General features: G+C 36.6%; 1 protein-coding gene across 2 annotated transcripts; it reads right to left on the reverse strand.

The window, feature by feature from the left end:
- Nucleotides 1–1,536: 1,536 nt before the first annotated feature.
- On the reverse strand, nucleotides 1,537–15,088 carry Zscan16 (zinc finger and SCAN domain containing 16). 2 transcript variants are annotated; one of them, XM_026414555.1, is made up of 3 exons: nucleotides 14,792–15,088; nucleotides 7,875–8,013; nucleotides 1,537–2,009 (listed from the first exon to the last, which is right to left on the reverse strand). In XM_026414555.1, the coding sequence occupies exons 1-3, from the start codon at nucleotides 15,086–15,088 to the stop codon at nucleotides 1,537–1,539; spliced, it is 909 nt and encodes a 302-aa protein (XP_026270340.1). The 2 variants fall into 2 exon arrangements, with proteins under 2 accessions (XP_026270340.1, XP_026270339.1); XM_026414554.1 differs by having other exon boundaries at nucleotides 14,705–15,088.
- Between the last annotated feature and the right edge of the window lie 4,644 nt (nucleotides 15,089–19,732).

The following is a 19,732-nucleotide window of genomic DNA, read 5'->3' on the forward strand; positions in this document are numbered from 1 at the left end:
TCAATAAGTTGCTCAGGCTGGCCTTGAGCTTGTAATCCCCCTGCTTCAGCCTCCTGAGTCACCAGGATTATAGCCACATACCATCATGCTGGCTACTATTATTTTCTCTAGGGATGACTCCTGTTGCTATTGCAGCCTCCATAGGTGTCTCTTTAGCTTCCTTAAATTCATAATCACACATTGTCAAGGCTGGAAGATATCTTAATAGTGATTGATTTAGACAGCAGTATCCTTTAGAACATTCTACAATGATAAAAATGATAATAAAAATAATTTTAAAATCTATATTTGTGCTGTTGAGTATAGTAGCTATTACCACTGAGTATCCTGTATTTAAAATTCTTGGAACCAGATGGATTTTTTAAAAAAATATATTTGCATGTAGGTAATGTGCTGTTTGGGGATGTGATTCAAGTCTAAACATAACATAAAATTCAGTTACATTTCACATATACTTTATATACATAGCCTGAAGGTAACTTTATACAATATTTTAAATAATTTTGTGCAGAAAATGAAGTTTGTGTGTAGCAATTAAAGGCCTGGAAGGGTCTTTTTCCCTTGGGGATGTTGAATAAACAATGTGTTTATGCCTGCATTTTCATTGCCATCCCAACACATAAAATCAGGTGTGCAATTTTCTACTTGTGGGGTCATGCTGTTGTTCAAAAAGTTTTAGATTCTGGATATTCAACCTCAAATGTGGCTAATGTCATTGAGAAATGGCACTTTCCATTGTACTTGAGTTAAAGTTTAAATTTATATAGCCACATGTAGATACTATCTACCATATTGAATAATACAATTCTAGACTAACTTATTCCCATCTCCCTCAGTGAACAATGAACTGAGATCAAGAAATGATTTATTCAATCCCCTGTTCTGAAAAGGGGTGAGAAGTGATTTATCCATAGTTACAGGTCCCTAACCCCACTTCCTAGTAGTTTCTGTCGATTACCTCCTGTTTTCCCCACACCTTGATGTTTCCCCTCAGCCTTCTGTATTTTTTGATGGCTTTCTATTTTTTATCACTTTCATAAAATGATCATACTTCCTACTTCAAAGTAAAGAAGGGATTATTATTTAGGCCATTATACCAGTTTTTATCTACTTTAACTTGTCAAAATATAGCTGGTGGGTCTCTGTTATTATCTAGGGGAAATGAATTCAGAGAAAAATGTGAATGAAAAATGAATTCAGAGAAAAATTTCCTAATGTCATACACTGAATGGGTAAGTAAAAGGGAACTAGAATAGAGAGGAATTCACTTTTAACTAGGAAATATCAGTCTTGGGCTATAAGTGTGCAGTGTTGTCAGCAGGCAAGGCTTTGAAATAACTCAATTCCTCCTCTAAACTGAACTTAGAAATAAACATATATTTTATACTGATATATTCTCTGGGTCCAGAGAAGCTTTTTAAATGATGATTGAAGCTTTGCCCACATTAAGGAAATTTATAAGGTATCTAAGGTAACATTCTCTGTAACTAATTATGCCTGAGCATCTAAATAACTTTTGTTACTTCCACCATATTATTAGAGCTTATTTGCTATATGAATTCTTTGATGTCTAATAAGAATTGAACTTTCATGGAAGGGCCTTCCACATTCATCACACTGAATAATACCACTAAAACCTTTCCCACAGTCTTTACATTTATAGGTTTTTACTCCAAGGTGTACTCTATGATGTCCCATAAAATGTGAGAGTTGAATGAAGGTTTTTCCACATTCATCACACTTATAGGGTTTCTCTCCAGTGTGAATTCTCCTGTGTTTACTAAGAGCTGAGTTTTGACTAAAACTTTTTCCATATTCATCACATTTATATTGTCTTCTTTCCCTTTGTCGACAGTTTAACCTACCCTCATTTTCAATAGCATCTTTGGATTCAGGTTGCTGAGGAAGATCTTTGCTAAATCTGTCATTTATTTCCCCAAGGAATTCCATATCTTTGGGCATATCATCTTTCTGGGATAATTCTTCATTCTCAGTCTTGGTTTTGTCACCTGTAACAAATAGTACACAAACAGAACCTAGTCTAAGTTTGAAAAACAAAAGCCTATGGTAGAAAATATGTAAATATTATGAATGTATTACAAAATAATGAGAAGTCATAACACATATAGCACATATTTAGTACCATTTTGGTTTTGGTACTATCATATTATATAGTTATAATCTAAGAAAGAATTAAAAGAAGCCAGTAAGGAAGACAGCAGCAGCATAAGTGATTTGAGAGTAGATTGAGAGAGAAAGGCATAAATGTTGATCAAGGGACTACTTGAAGATCCTTCCCAAAGGTAGAGTGGTAAATGTTTATGTGTGGGACTACAAATATGCCAAGGATAATGAAGGGAGACAGACTGGAGAATAGAGGTGGTGAGGGAGGTAAAATTTCCATTGAAACATGTAGGGCCTGAAACAGGTGGTAAGTGAGAGAAAAGGTGAGTAATGGTGATGAAGAGGAAAATAAAATGTGGGGTATGAGAGGAATACAGTGAAAATATAAGAATATAATGAATCCTCCAAGAAAGAGCATGTATAGAGGATAATTAGTTGGAAACAGAGTGAAAAGCATGCAGGTCAGGGTATATAAAAGGAAAATAAGCAGGAAGTAGTGGCAGATGGTTTAAAGTATGTGCTGGGTTGACTTTTTTCCTGAAACTGATATCTTCACTATTGTCTTCTCCTGCCTAAATCCTAGCTTGATTGTTTCTAACTTTATTGTGCATCAGACTTACTTGAAGTGCTTAATAAAACGCAGACTACTGAGATTCTCCTACCCACTAGCTTCTGAATTGGTAGTCTAGATAGAACCCAAGAATTTGCATTTTTAGTAAGTTTCCTGCAAAGATGCATACTGATGCTCCAGGGATCACACTTTGAGAAACACTGCCCTTCCCGTTATTCAAGGGCCATCACAAATACTGTCTCTTTTGGGAAGTCTTCCCTAATCTCCCCAAGTAGATGTGTTGTCTTTCTTTTCTTTCTTTTTTTTTAATTAATTTATTTTTATAGAGAGAGAGAGAGAGAATTTTTAAATATTTATTTATTTTTTTAGTTTTCGGCGTTCACAACATCTTTGTTTGTATGTGGTGCTGAGGATCGAACCTGGGCCGCACGCATGCCAGGCGAGCGCGCTACCGCTTGAGCCACATCCCCAGCCCTGTCTTTCTTTTCTTAATCCTCATGTTCTCAACCCCAGACTTAGTGTAGAACTTGACACACAGCAAGTATCAAATAAATATTTGGGTTGAATTTTTAAATAAAATTGTTGTGTTGATGATTTGGAGGGTAGTAGCACCTACTTTGTTATGCTGAACCACTATCTCCCCAACTCACAGCCAGGACCATCTTCCAGTGTTATTGTGGCACATGTAATAACAAGAGTCCTTATCAGATGATTCCAGATAGGTTCCAGCTGAGATGAAGATGGATAAAGAAATTGTGGTATATATATACAATGGAATATTACTCAGCAACAAAGAAGAATGCCTTTATGACATTTGCAAATAAATGGATGGACCCATGCTAAGTGAAATAAGCAAGTCTCAAAAAACCAGTTTGAATGTTTTTTCTGGTTATGTGGAAGCTAACCGACAATAAGGGGGAAAAGGGAAAGAAAAGATATTGAGTAGATTAAACAAAGGGGCATAAAGGGAAGGGAGGAGGTAAAGAAAAAAGAGTGGAATAGATCCAAAATAATTATCCTATATACTCATATGAATACACCACAGTGAATCCCATCATCCTGTACATCCATAAGAATGGAGTCCTAACTAGAATAAGATATATTACATGCTTATACAATTATATCAAAATGGATTCTACTGTCATGTATAACTAAAAAGAACCAATAAAAAGGACAATATTGAATTTTTTAATTTTTTAAACTATTTTTTAGTTGTAGTTGGACACCACACCTTTATTTCACTTATTTATTTTTATGTGGAGCTGAGGATGGAACCCAGGGTCTCGCACATGTGAGGTAAGCGCTCTACCACTGAGCCACAACTCCAGCCACTAGTGTTGAATATTGAGTGATATAAAACTGGAACAGAGTTGAGTTTGACATATCTTTACACTAATAGAAAAAGTCAGTGTCACAGCATATTCAGAAAAAATCCCATTTATTTTTTGGTAGTGGGGATTGAATTGAGAGGTGCTTAGCCATTGAACTACATCCCTAACCCCTTTGATATTTTATTTAAAGACAGGGTTTCACTAAATTGCTTAGGGCCTTGTAAGTTGTTAAGGCTGGCTTTGAACTCTCAATCCTTGAAATACTTTAAAATGTGTTACAAAAAATTATTAAGATACTTAGGTATCCAAGTTCTCTGTCATTTATAAAGATCATTCTATATAAAATGGCTATTATTGTTATTTTCAGTTATTTATACATGGAAATGACTCCTACTACCCTAGCCAACAGCCAGTAGTAATACTGTCTTGTTGATATGTATACAATAAATAAAGAAATAAAATAATACTGCATTAAAGCACTGTAGTATTCTTTCTATTCAACAGTAAATTTATTTTTAAAAGATACTGGCTTTTTGGTACAATATCATAATGGTTTTAAAAAACTGGTCTGGACTAGTAAGCATGAGACCCAGGTTCTGATTCTAATCTCAGTTCTTCCTGTAACTACTTATGGAAACTTGGACAAGCCACTATGGGTAAAAGCCATTGTAAAATGAGGACATGGCATAAAAAAGGATGAATTTATGTTATTATCAAGAAAGTGGTTAGAACTGGAGAACATCATGCTAAGTGAAATAAGCCAGACTCAGAAAAAGTGTCATGTGTTTTCTCTTGTACGTGAAAGCTAGAGAGAAGGAGAGAAACAAGATCTTGTGAAAATAACAGGGAGAAATTAGGATCAGGAGGAGGGAAGACAGGAGGGAAAAGGGAGGTAGTGGGGAATGATATATACCAAATTATGCTATGTGCAGGTATACTACAGTGAATATATTATAATTATAGTGTACCAGTAAAAGATTAACAAAGTGAGGTCTTGGACCAGACATTACATACTTTTAAAAAAGTTGAAAGGCACTTCTTGAAATATATGTGCCTTGATTTTTTGTGGGATTTTTTCTTTTGTTTTTTTTGCTTGTCTTTTTTTTTTTTGGTGGAAAGTGTGGAACACAAAAATTGTGGAAGGTTACTGGTGGTATAACTTGGAAAAAAGTCACACGTGTAATGTTCAATATAGACAAAATGGACTTCCTTAAGAATTCTCAGGCTTCACATAAGACCTGGATTTCATGAAGCCTCATATTTTAATTATATAGTATTCCCTTGAAAGGTGACTTTGGTAGCAGCATATGGGCAGGCTTCTTCAATTTTGTGTTTTTCTGGATTTATGCTATCAGAAAGCAGAATGAAAACAGCCCAGAAGTATTAATGGAAAAGCAGAAGGAAGGATCATTTAGAATTTGAAGTGCTGAATAGATGAGCAATACTGTGTTCTACATGGTAGAATTTAATATTTTAACATGTAAAACCATTATAATGAACTCTGTTATGAACAAATCCTGTTTCCTCCAAAATTCTATGCCTCTTCAGAGAAAAGAGGCAAAGACTCAACATAGATAAGCTTTGTAAGGTAGTCTGTACCTTTTAGCTTCTGTCCCCCTCCCTAACTACTCTTGCTAAGGGTATTAATGTCTAAATGCCAAATTCTAAGGAATATTTACTGGTCTTTATCTTGTGTCCTATTAGTAGCATTAGCTCCTTCTGATCTCTCCTCCTGCCTGAAACTCCACCTGTGGCTTCAAGTGATAGCATTCTTTTCTGCTTCTTTTTCCTCTGTTCTTTCTCTTTCACAGAATCCTTCCTCCACCTGAACTTTAAACAGTGGCATGCCTTAGGATTTTGTATGCAGTTCTCTTCTGTTTTTACATTATGCCTTCTTTCTCCTCTACACCCATTTACTGGGGAGTAACTGCCAAATCTCTTTCTATACCTTTGTGCTAAATTCAGAATCATATTTTAAGCTACATGGCTCACTGGATTTTATGTACATTAATGTTTAACAGGCCACAGTTCTCATAAAAATTGAATTCACTACCTTTAACTTTTCTTCACACAAAATGGACATCTCTCTCTTAATTTTCCTCTCAACTACTGGCACTGTTTTTGACCCACAGGACCAAGTTACAAACTTGGATAGTATTAAAACTATCCCCTCATATCTAATCAAATCTGTTCATTATACTTCATAAATATCTTTTGAATTTTTGGCTTCTTTTCCAGCCTTATTACTACTCTGGTCCATCATTATCTATATTTGAGAGTGGTTCTTCCCCCATCCACTTCATGTTTATGTTTTTTCTCCCTACTGTAGTTCCATGACATAATTACAGACTTGGAAGATAGGAAACAAGAAAATAAGTCATCTATTATTTTATCAAAATAAAATAAAAACTTGATACAACCACTGCCTACATACTTTCAATCTTTTTCTGTTATACAGGAACTTTAAAAAAAATCCTACTTCTTAAAATAGATTCTTATCATCTATGTTACCTACTTTTGTATTTAAAAGCATAAATCAGACCTCCTCCATCTATAGAGAAAGGGTAAGAGGCACTGAAAAGGATAGGTCTTGGGTAACTGGGACTTAAAATTTACTTGTTTTTTAGTTTAGCCTGTGGATACACTAGACAACTGGCTTGCAATTAGTGAGTTGGGATGGTGACTAAACCCTTTTAACTCACTAAGCCAATTTAAAACAACTCTATTGAACTAATAAATCCTTGTTCTCTTTTCCTTACATCTTTTAGCATGGTGTTATGTTGTAGACTGAGTTGTGTCCTCTCAAAAATTCATACATTGAAGCCCCAACCCTTAATGTGACTTCATTTGAGAAAGGGGCCTTTAATAAGGTAATTAAGGTTAAATGAAATCATATGATAGGACTGTAACCCAACAGGACTGGTGTCCTTGTAAAAAGAAGAGATACCAGGAATGGTGTACAATAGAGAAAAGGCCAACTGAAGACACAGTGAGAAGTCTGCAAGTCAAAGAGAGGCATCATCAGAAATTAATGCAGATCTTGGACTTACAGCCTCCAAAACTATGAGACAATAAATTTCTGTCATTTAAACCACCCAGTCTATGGTATTTTTTTTTAAACGGCAGCTCTAGCTGATTAATTAGAAGAACCATGAATTCTCTTGTCCCAAAATGAAAACTTAAGAGAATGTGGAATTAGAATTATTAGATAACAACAGATAGAAGTGTAAGCTATTATTAACTTGAATGAGTATTTAAACTCTATATTCTACCCATTGGGTCAACTAGCAGCTTTTATATATATAATGAAAAACTGAAATAATTCATTCTGTTTTGGGATGAGGGTAAAAAGAGGATAAAATTCCCCATGGTGAGGTAGAAGACAAAAGGGAAATCTTTAAAAGGAACGGATAAAAATGAGAAAGTTGCATTCTGCTATTGTTTGTCCTCTTTGGAATTCATGTTGGGGTTTAATCCCCATTATGAGGTATGCATAGTGTTTAGAGATGAAATCTTTGAAAGGTGATTAGGATTAAATGAGTTCATCAGAGTGGAGTCTTCATGATTGAATACCAGTAGCTTTATGAACAGAGGGAGAGAACCCAGATGATACACACATGTTCCTTGTCCTTTGACATGTGATATCTTGTGTTACCTTGGGACTCTGCCAGTAAGAAGGCACTCACTAGGTGCAGCCCTAGACCCTGACCAGAACTGAGTGCAAAAATAAACTTCTTATGTTGATTACATATCTAGCCTATGGTATTGCTAGCAATCGAAAATGGACTAAGTTACCTCAAACCTAAGAATCCATCTCTTCTCTCATATATAAAAAACTGGCTCCTTACCATTCCTATGTAGCTTCCCAGGTTCGAGTTCTAGCTGGGTCTTCTTGGGATGAAGCTGGACAGTCTGCAATTCACTTGGCATTCCAAAGGGGGCCAACCTGTCCAAGAGTATGTCCTGTCTTTCTGAATTAGCTTGGACCTGGGAACAATGAAGTATGATTAGGCTTATCATAGATAGATAGATTTTGTGACAACTGAAAAAACTTCAAATAAAGGGTCTTATAAAGCATCTGTAGGGGCTAGGATCATAGAAAACTGGTCAAATTTTTATTATTGGGAAAAAGGGTAATCTCCATAGTCCAAGAAAAATGAAAAAAAATCCTGTCTTCTCCCATTGATCACACAGAAGTCCAGGATCATAATTTTGGGATTTGGATGATGTCTAAAAAAATCACCTAGCCCAACTATAGCAATGGGGGCATTTCTTCTATAACCATGCTATTCAGTATAGTAGCCACTAGCAAAATGTGCTTGAGTAAAGTTGAGTATAAATGGAGATAAACTAAGTATAAAATACATACCAAATTTCAAAAACAATACTAAAAAATCTAAAATACCATGTCTTACATTGATTACATACTTTGAGTTAAATAAAACATTTAATTTTACCTGTTTTTATTTTTAAATAAAGTTATTATTAAATAATTCTGTGCCTAATAGGAAATTTTAAATTATATATCTGGCTCACATTAGAGTTGTTGGACAGTGCTGTTCTACAATGTCCTTAACATCTACTTGAATCTACTTCAATACTTCTGTGGAAAGGGAGTGTCTCTCCCAATTTAGTTATAGGTAGTTTTATTTTTTTTATTTTTTTTTTATTTTTTTTTTTAACTTTATTTTTTTTTTATTGTTGGTCATTCAAAACATTACATAGTTCTTAATACATCATATTTCACAGTTTGATTCAAGTGGGTTATGAACTCCCAATTTTACCCCGTATACAGATTGCTGTATCACATCAGTTACCCTTCCATTGATTGACATATTGCCTTTCTCTTGTCTGATGTATTCTGCTGTCTGTCCTATTCTCTACTATCCCCCCTCCCCTCCCCTCCCCTCCCCTCCCCTCCCTTCCCCTTTTCTCTCTCTACCCCTTCTACTGTAGATCATTTCTTCCATTTGTATTATCTTGTCTTACCCCTCCTTTCCTCTTATATGTCATTTTTGTATAACCCTGAGGATCGCCTTCCATTACCATGCGATTTCCCTTCTCACTCCCTTTCCCTCCCACCTCTCATCCCTGTTTAATGTAAATCTTCTTCTCAAGCTCTTCGTCCCTACCCTGTCCTTGTTTACTCCCCTTATATCAAAGGAGTCATTTGGTATTTGTTTTTTAAAGATTGACTAGCTTCACTTAGCATAATCTGCTCTAATGCCATCCATTTCCCTCCAAATTCTATGATTTTGTCATTTTTTAATGCAGAATAATACTCCATAGTATATAAATGCCACATTTTTTTTATCCATTCATCTATTGAAGGGCATCTAGGCTGGTTCCACAGTCTTGCTATCGTGAATTGAGCTGCTATGAACATCGATGTTGCAGTGTCCCTGTAGCATGCTCTTGTTAGGGCTTTAGGGAATAGACCGAGAAGGGGAATAGCTGGGTCGAATGGTGGTTCCATTCCCAGCTTTCCGAGAAATCTCCATACTGCTTTCCAAATTGGCTGCACTAATTTGCAGTCCCACCAGCAATGAACAAGAGTGCCCTTTTCCCCGAATCCTCTCCAGCACTTATTGTTGTTTGACTTCCTAATGGCTGCCAGGCTTACTGGAGTGAGATGGTATCTTAGGGTAGTTTTGATTTGCATTTCTCTGACTGCTAGCGATGGTGAGCATTTTTTCATGTACTTGTTGATTGATTGTATGTCCTCCTCTGAGAAGTGTCTGTTCAGGTCCTTTGCCCATTTATTGATTGGGTTATTTGTTATCTTATTGTCTAATTTTTTGAGTTCTTTATATATTCTGGTTATTAGGGCTCTATCTGAAGTGTGTGGAGTAAAGATTTGTTCCCAGGATGTAGGCTCCCTGTTTATCTCTCTTATTGTTTCTTTTGCTGAGAAAAAACTTTTTAGTTTGAGTAAGTCCCATTTGTTGATTCTAGTTGTTAACTCTTGTGCTATGGGTGTCCTATTTAGGAATTTGGAGCCTGATCCCACAGTATGTAGATCATAACCAACTTTTTCTTCTATCAGATGCCGTGTCTCTGATTTAATATCAAGCTCTTTGATCCATTTTGAGTTAACTTTTGTGCATGGCGAGAGATAGGGATTCAGATTCATTTTGATGCAAATGGATTTCCAGTTTTCCCAGCACCATTTGTTGAAGATGCTATCCTTCCTCCATTGCATGCTTTTAGCCCCTTTATCAAATATCAGATAGTTGTAGTTTTGTGGATTGGTTACTGTGTCCTCACCCACCTGTTTTGGTACCAGTACCATGCTGTTTTTGTTACTATTGCTCTGTAGTATAGTTTGAAATCTGGTATCGCTATACCACCTGATTCACACTTCCTGCTTAGTGTTGTTTTTGCTATTCTGGGTCTTTTATTATTCCATATGAATTTCATGATTCTTTTATCTATTTCTACAAGAAATGCTGTTGGGATTTTGATTGGCATTGCATTGAACTTATAGAGAACTTTTGGTAATATCGCCATTTTGATGATGTTAGTTCTGCCTATCCATGAGCAGGGTATATTTTTCCATCTTCTAAGGTCTTCTTCTATTTCTCTCTTTAGGGTTCTGTAATTTTCATTGTATAAATCTTTCACCTCTTTTGTTAGGTTGATTCCCAAGTATTTTATTTTTTGGGGGGATATTGTGAATGGAGTAGTTGTCCTCATTTCCGTTTCAGAGGGTTTGTCGCTGATTTACAGGAATGCCTTTGATTTATGCGTGTTGATCTTATATCCTGCCACTTTGCTGAATTCATTTATTAGCTCTAATAGTTTCTTTGTAGACCCTTTTGGGTCTGCTAGGTATAGAATCATATCATCTGCAAATAGTGATAATTTAAGTTCTTCTTTTCCTATTTTTATGCCTTTAATTTCTTTTGTCTGTCTAATTGCTCTGGCCAGTGTTTCGAGGACTATGTTGAACAGAAGTGGAGAGAGAGGGCATCCCTGTCTTGTACCAGATCTTAGAGGGAATGCCTTCAATTTTTCTCCATTCAGAATGATGCTGGCCTGTGGCTTATCATAGATTGCTTTCACAATGTTGAGGTATGATCCAGTTATCCCTAATTTTTCTAGAGTTTTGAACATAAAGGGATGCTGTACTTTGTCGAATGCTTTTTCTGCATCTATCGAGATGATCATATGGTTCTTATTTTTAAGTCTATTGATGTGGTGAATAACATTTATTGATTTCTGTATATTGAACCAGCCTTGCATCCCATGGATGAATCCTACTTGATCATGGTGTATAATTTTTTTGATATGTATTTGAATCCAATTCGCCAGAATTTTATTGAGGATTTTTGCGTCAAGGTTCATTAGAGATATTGGTCTGTAGTTTTCTTTCTTTGAAGTGTCTTTGTCTGGTTTCGGAATCAGGGTGATGTTGGCCTCGTAGAATGAATTTGGAAGTTCTCCCTGTTTTTCTATTTCCTGAAATAGCTTGAAAAGTATTGGTGTTAGTTCCTCTTTAAAGGTTTTGTAAAACTCTGCTCTATACCCATCCGGTCCTGGGCTTTTCTTCGTTGGTAATCTTTTGATGGTTTCTTCTATTTCCTCTATTGTTATTGGTCTGTTTAGGTTGTCTATATCTTCCTGACTCAATCTGGGCAGATCATAAGACTTAAGGAATTTATCTATGCCTTCACTATCTTCTATTTTATTGGAGTATAATGATTCAAAATAATTTCTGATTATCTTCTGTATTTCTGAAGTGTCTGTTGTGATATTGCCTTTTTCATCCCGTATGCTAGTAATTTGGGTTCTCTCTCTTCTTCTCTTCGTTAGCATGGCTAAGGGTCTGTCAATTTTATTTATTTTTTCAAAGAACCAACTTTTAGTTTTGTCAATTTTTTCAATTTTTTCTTTTGTTTCAATTTCATTAATTTTAGCTCTGATTTTAATTATTTCTTGCCTTCTACTTCTTTTGCTGTTGTTTTGCTCTTCTTTTTCTAGGATTTTGAGATGAAGTATGAGATCATTTATTTGTTGGTTTTTTCTTTTTTTGAGGAATGAACTCCAAGCAATGAATTTTCCTCTTAGAACTGCTTTCAATGTGTCCCATAGATTCCGATATGTTGTGTCTGTGTTTTCATTTAACTCTAGGAAGTTTTTAATTTCCTCCTTGATGTCTTCTAAAACCCATTGATCATTCAGCAACCTATTGTTCATTCTCCAAGTGATGCTTGATTTTTCCTTCCTTCTTTTATCATTGATTTTCAGTTTCATTCCATTATGATCAGATAAGATGCATGGTATTATCTCTACCCCTTTATATTGTCTAAGAGTTGCCCTGTGTCATAATATATGGTCTATTTTTGAGAAGGTTCCATGTGCTGCTGAGAAAAAAGTGTAACTACTTGATGTTGGGTGGTATAGTCTATATATGTCAATTAAGTCTAGGTTGTTAATTGTGTTATTGAGTTCTATAGTTTCCTTATTTAACTTTTGTTTGGTAGATCTGTCGAGTGGTGAGAGAGGTGAGTTGAAGTCTCCCATGATTATTGTATGGTGGTCTATTAGACTCTTGAACTTGAGAAGAGTTTGCTTGATGAACACAGCTGCACCATTATTGGGGGCATTTATATTTATGATTGTTATGTCTTGTTGGTGTATGGTTCCCTTGAGCAGTATGAAGTGTCCTTCTTTATCCCTTTTTATTAACTTTGGCTTGAAATCTATTTTATTAGATATGAGTATGGACACTCCTGCTTGTTTCCGCAGTCCATATGAGTGGTATGATTTTTCCCAACCTTTCACCTTCAGTCTATGAATATCTTTTCCTATCAGATGCGTCTCCTGTAGGCAGCATATTGTTGGGTCTTGTTTTGTGATCCATTCTACTAGCCTGTGTCTCTTAATTGGTGAGTTTAAGCCATTAACATTTAGGGTTATTATTGAGATATGGTTTGTTCTTCTAGCCATATTTGTTTATTGATGTTACTAAACCTGATTTGTTATCCTCTTTGACTACTTTCCCCCCTTTACTGTCCTACCTCACATTGTTGGTTTTCAATGTTATTTTCCATTTCCTCTTCCTGTAATGTTTTGCCAAGGATTTTTTGAAGAGATGGTTTTCTAGCTGCGAATTCTTTTAACTTTTGTTTATCGTGGAAGGTTTTAATTTCATCTTCTATCCTGAAGCTTAATTTCACCGGATACACGATTCTTGGTTGGAACCCATTTTCTTTCAGTGTTTGAAATATGTTATTCCAGGATCTTCTAGCTTTCAGAGTCTGTGTTGAGAGATCAGCTGTTATCCTGATTGGTTTACCCCTAAATGTAATCTGATTTCTTTCTCTTGCAGCTTTTAAAATTCTCTCCTTATTCTGTATGTTGGACATCTTCATTATAATGTGTCTAGGTGTGGATCTCTTATGATTTTGCACGTTCGGCGTCCTGTAGGCTTCTAGGATTTGGGATTCTGTCTCATTCTTCAAGTCTGGGAAGTTTTCTCGTATTATTTCACTGAATAAACTGTTTATTCCTTTGGTTTGGAGCTCTGTGCCTTCCTGTATCCCAATGACTCTTAAATTTGGTCTTTTGATATTGTCCCATAATTCTTGGATGTTCTGCTCATGGTTTCTTAGCAGACTTGCTGAGCTGTCTATGTTCTTTTCCAGTTGAAATACTTTGTCTTCATTGTCTGATGTTCTCTCTTCTAAGTGATCTACTCTGCTGGTAGTATTCTCAATTGAGTTTTTAAGTTGGTTTATTGTTTCCTGCATTTCTAGGATTTCTATTTGTTTGTTTTTTATTACCTCTATCTCCCTGTGAAATTGATCTTTTACTTCCTGGATTTGTTTGTCAATGTGATCTTTCATTGTCTGATTTTGCTGTCTCATGTCTTCCTTGAGACTCCAGATCATCTGAAGCATGTATATCCTGAGCTCTCTGTCTGACATTCCATCTGTTGCAGCTATTACCTCTTCTAAAGTTGAGTTGACCTGCATTGCCTGTGATCCTTTCTTTCCTTGTCTTTTCATACTGCTGGCGTTTCTTTCTGCTTGGTGAAACTGTTGTGTTTTTGAAATTTTCCCTCTATTTATTTATATTGCTCTTGTATAGTTGAAAAATCACCCTTGCAGGGCAGGTAGTGGCTGTGATCCTCCTCCAATTGGTGTGATCCGTCTACCACGCTGGCAGGCCCTAGGTCTGCTCTGCTGGTCGGTCAAAGGTCCGCCTACCCAGCAGGCTTGAGGGGCACCTCTGTCACTCCGCAGGTTGCTGGGCCTAACCTCCCGATGGGTCGCAGGTTCCCCTAGTTTGCAGGCACTGGGGGAGGGGCCGGATCCGCCCCTCAGCAGGCAGCTGGGCTCGATCTGCCGGTGGTCACAGTCCTGCCTACCTTGCAGACACTGGGGGAGGGGACGGGCCTCCCCCTCAGCAGGCTGCCGGCCCTGTGCTACTGGTGGGTCCAGTCTGTGTTCCCTGCAGGCGCGTGTAGCTGTTCTGTCACTTGGCAGGTTGCTGGACCTGACCCGCCCGCCCTTGGGTTGCAGGTTCGCCTAGCTTGCAGGCCCCTCACTAAGTCTTGTTCTTTTCTAGGGTACACATTTTGAATTATGTTCAGGTATTTCTTTCATATGACTTTTTTTTTTTTTGACTTGGTCTGTATACACTGATCAGTCTAATGACTGTCTCATCACACCTGCTTTTGGGGCTGATCAAGCTCTCTTTCCAAATCCTCCAGCACAGTTACTGCCTCCTCTACAGTCTCTGGATGGTGTGCCTGCACCCATTCTTGCAGGTCTGTAGGAAGAATGCTCAGGAACTGTTCTAGCACCAACAAGTCTAAAATCTGCTCCTTGGTGTGACATTCTGGCCTTAACCACTGGCGGCAGAGCCTCCAAAGCTGGGTAAGAGCTTCACAGAGTCCAGGTGCACCCTGATAGCAGAGCTTTCTGAAGTGCTGTCTGAAGAGTTCTCTCCTACAATGACTAAACTTCTGTGAGATGGAGTCCTGTTCCCAATAATGGTTCTCTGCTTTAATCATAGGTCCTTTTTGTTCTTTAGGTTCCAGGGCTAAAGCCATTTTGTACTTTATCAGGACATTAATACTTTATCTGGGATTGATTCAAGGACAGTCTCTTAGGATTTTGCTTCAAAGACACTCCCAAGGCATAAAAAATTGTTACCATAGAGAAATGACAAAAGCTGTTGCAATGATAAATACACCAGAGCTGAGTCAGAAAAAAAATGTCTTATAAGTGGCTATAAAAAAACAGAAAAACAGTGACAGGATTTGAATGTGTGCTCTACCATGCAATTTAGAGAAAATTAGTTACCTAGACTAGAGTTTAACTAGAGGTACATTTTACATGTATGTAAAATGATGCTGCTCTCTGAGTTAATGTATGGAGTAAACGACAAAGGTTTGCCCTGGCAGGGCAGCTTGTAATCATGGAAGTACACTAAGTATTAACAGTTTTGTTAAAAGGCTTTTCCATTCCACATCTAAGATGCATGGGTTTACTTGTGTCCCCAAGATTGGTTGTGGAGGTCATGTGCCAACCCAGGAATGGGGTCTAACGGATGTCTCCACGAGAGGAACCCACAACCTGTGTCATTCCACCCCAGGACCGCCTGGAGGGTCGCCCTAAATCCTCAATTGTAGATCTTTTGGGGATGGGGGCAGGACAATGGCAGTGCATAGCGCCCACGACAAGGAGTTGTGGGAAGGGGAATGCTGCTGACTACAGCTGTGCTATTCCTTACTCTTTTCTACCTGGGAGTCTGGAAATACTCACCTCGCATGTGGACAGGAACAAGGGAAGCAGCTGACACCCCTAAACCGCCTGAACAAAGGGACCGTTAGGGACCACTGTCGCGACAATCAGGTATTTCTGGATCGCTCTAGGAGGCTTTGCCTTGGTGGTAGCTTCACAGCTTCTCTCCTCCCCGCTAGCCTGTGGAGGACCTGTTTCAGTACCTCTATTGATGGGCCTGCAGGGCCACAGGCACGTCTGGTATTTAAAAACAAAACAATACCCCAAACCAACTTTTTCTCCCTCTAGAGAATTTTTCGGTTTAGTTATTAAGTAATGTAAATAACTAGTGCATTCACATAAATTTGTTAAAAAGAATAAATGTCCCTTGGCATATAGTTTTGACAACAAATATTTCTCAAGTCTTGTACATCTTTCCATAGACACATATTACACTCGCCATGTACCTGCTACACAAATTGTAACATATCTGTACCTTGTTTATTTTTCCTCCTACCAGGTGACCTTGAATATGAAGGTACTCCCGAATCTTGCTTTAAATTTTTTTTAAAACTCTATAGTATTCAATTGTTTATGTACCATAATTTATTAATAGCTACTTCATTGGTGGTTACATAGATTGCTTCCAATTTTTCTTTTTCAAATGCTGCTGCAATAAATTATTGTGAATATACATAATTTCCTGTGCATAAAAACATATTCACTTAGAGAATTACTAGATCATAGAGTAGGGATATACTTTGGTAAGTGCCAAGTCAGCAATCACAGAACCCACTGGTGATGTTGTTTTTCACCTATACTTGTCAACATAATGTTATATTTTGATCTTTGCCTAGCTGATGGGCAAAATATACTGTCTTCATTTTGTCCTCCTTTTCCCCTTCTTTCCACAAATACTGATTATTCACCTTCTATGCCAGGCACTATTCCAGAAACTGGAACTATACTTTTGAGCAAAACATTGCCCTTGTTTTCATTGAATTTGTAGCCTGTTGGAGTCACAATGAGGCAAATTGCCAGAGTGACTCTATCTTGTGCAAACATTTTGTGGGAAGTAGCACATGGGGAGAAGTTTACATTAGGTTAAAGAAAGTTATGAATATATAGAGAGAATATATGCTGCACATAGCAAATAGTTTTCTGAATTCTGCAAACATACATTCCGGGAAGTTAGAACAATGTCCCAGGGAGGAAGTCATCAGTTAAAAATATTAACATATTGTACTGATAATAATAGAGGTTCTCCTTGCTAGAACTTGCTTATGATAGTAAAAGGATGAGGAGCAAAACTCAAAGGAGATTGGCTCACTCATGGTTTAAATGACTACATAAGTTAGTTTTTCTTTTTTAAATTTGTTCTTTTTTTAAAAAAATATACAACAGTAGAGAATATTTGGATATACTATACATACATGGAGTGTAAATTCCCATTCTTTTATAAATTAGTTTTTTTTTCATTGCCATGGCAATCCATGAGGTAGTTTATCTTTGTGTGAATACCATGACAATATTTGAGTGTGTATGTGAGATGAGAGGTAGGAAAGAAACAAGAAAAATGGTGTATTAGATGGTGGATGTTAGTTCTAAGAAGAAAATAAAGGAACTAGGGAATTTTAGGGTGATATTGAAGTAATGTAATCTAAACAAGATGCTCACAGATAACTTCATTTAGCAAAGACAGAAGGAGCTTACAGAACAGGCCATCATTTATAAAGATGTTTCATAGAGAAAGTTAGCAAACTCAAAAGCCTGGAGTGTATTTGAAGAATTTTAGGAAGAGAAAGATGACTTACGTGTCTGGAGCACATGAGTAAAAGGGTGTTGGGAGGAGCGAAAGACCATGGGAGAGTGAAAGGGGAGATATATATATATATATATATATATATATATATATATATATATATGATATATTTTTCTTCAGGATGGGAAGCATTTGGGCCTTCTGAGCAGAGAGATAACATGATCAAACTTAGGTACTAAATAATATTCTGGTTGCTGTATTAAAAGCAGACTTGTGCTGGGTGCAGTGGAGCATGCCTATAATCTCAGTTGCATGGGAGGCTGAGAAGGAGGATCACAAGTTCAAAGCTAGCGTCAGCAATTTAGCAAGGCTCTGTCTCAAAATAAAATATAAAAAAGGGCTGGGGATGTGGCTCAGTGGTTAAGTGCCCCTTGGTGTTTTCGTTGGTACCCAAAACATAAAACAAAAACCAAACAACAACAAAAACCAAAAACCAGACTTCGATGTGAAGGGGTTTGAGCAAGGGCAGAAATAGGCAGACAAGTTAGAAAGCTATATTTTCTATAGAGTGGGGATGGCCTTTGAAAAGTATAAGAACAAAGTATCCTAAAGAAAAATGTAAATGAAAGTGATTTTGAAAACAAGTTTTAAAATTTTGAATGAAAAAAGTCAAAATAGAAGTTAAAAATAAAAATATACCAGTCACCTAAAAGACATGGGGCTGATTTTCCTAACATACAAAGACCTCTTATAATAAAATACAAACATGAAAAGACCAATAGAAAAACTTATAAGTGTCTGCTTGAGTCTTGACAAAAGACTCAAGCAGACACTTATAAGACACAAATAATAAGGACAATAATGAATAGGAAAAGGTTCCCTAACGAAGAATTTAAAACAAGAAATATTAATTTTTTTTTCAGATTGCTAAAGACAAAATAATGGGCAATATTCAGTTTCGGAGCATGTGGAGATATGATTGTTTTGTACATTTGTAGAATAGCTAATGAAATTAATATGCCCATACCCCTCAATCTTCTTGGAATCATCCATATAGAAATGCTTACTATACAAATCATGGACAAAGAAATGTTGTTTATTTAAATTGGGAAACCTAATACTCATCATTTGTGAATTTAAATTTCTATGTCCATTAAAATAGCACTCACTTTTAAAAATTTAAGATGCCAAAGGTATATGGGCAAAAAAATGTTACAGACTATGTTATGATCATTTTTTGTAACAATAATGTTAAATATTTTCACAGTGACTACCTTTCTTTTTTCTTTTTATAGTGCTGGGGATAGAACTCAGGGCTTCACACATGCTAGGCAAGTGCTCTGCCCCTGAACTACATCCGAGCCCCACAGTGATTATCATTTGGGATAAAGTTAAAGAAAACTGCATTTAATATGTATTTCTGCAAAATACAAATTGTTACAAAAATTTGCTATTAGTATAAACAAGAAAAGAAAATGGTTGAGGGAGTATGGGAGCAGGAAAGATGGTGGAATGTAATGGACATTATTACCCTAGGTACATGTATGGCCACACATATGGTGCGATGCTACATCATATACAATAAGAGAAATGAAAAGTTGCAACTGCTGTAACTGTGCAACTGTGTACAATGAATCAAAATCATTCTTCTGAAATATATAACTAATTAAAATAAATAAATAAATAAATATTTTAAAAATTAATTGTTTCAAGAACCCCATTTATTCTTCACAATCTCCAAAACGTTTTTCTGTGTGGGGAATATTATCAGTATCCACCCCCACCCACCTCATACACACCCAGATTCTCTGCCTGATAAATCATCCTGTAAAAGGATGTTATCTTCTTTAAGAGGAAAATCAGATCATCTGTGATTTTGAAGGACAAATACAAATGATCAAATAGATGTGGGTGGAACATTTTTAAAGTACAGAAAACAATAAATTCCAAATAAGTTTTATAATGTTGTAGGGCAGATAGACAAGGCACTGAAGATAGCAGGAAACAGTTTTATTTGGCTGCAGCCAGGTTCAGAGGGCACAGCTTTTGCTGTAATTAATTAATCCCTTGAACCCCGAGTTCAGGCAGTTTCAGAACTTTATACCCAGCATGTAAAGGGAGGGGCTCAGAAGTTCACCATCTGCAGAAGTTTACATAAAAGCAGCTTTTTCTTTCACTGCTCTGGGCAAATTAGTGCTTCAAGGACAAC

This window comes from Urocitellus parryii, chromosome 8, assembly GCF_045843805.1.
Source record: "Urocitellus parryii isolate mUroPar1 chromosome 8, mUroPar1.hap1, whole genome shotgun sequence".
Taxonomy (NCBI): domain Eukaryota; kingdom Metazoa; phylum Chordata; class Mammalia; order Rodentia; family Sciuridae; genus Urocitellus; species Urocitellus parryii.

Excerpts from the sequence above, each read along its gene's own strand:
- Zscan16 (XM_026414554.1), bottom strand. The coding sequence starts at position 15,088 with ATGGCTTTAGCCCTGGAACCTAAAGAACAAAAAGGACCTATGATTAAA. Across the intron at positions 8,014-14,704 it reads TTGATCAGCCCCAAAAGCAG|GTCCAAGCTAATTCAGAAAG; the intron begins GTGTGATGAGAC and ends CATTGTTCCCAG. Across the intron at positions 2,010-7,874 it reads TGGGAAGCTACATAGGAATG|GTGACAAAACCAAGACTGAG; the intron begins GTAAGGAGCCAG and ends TATTTGTTACAG.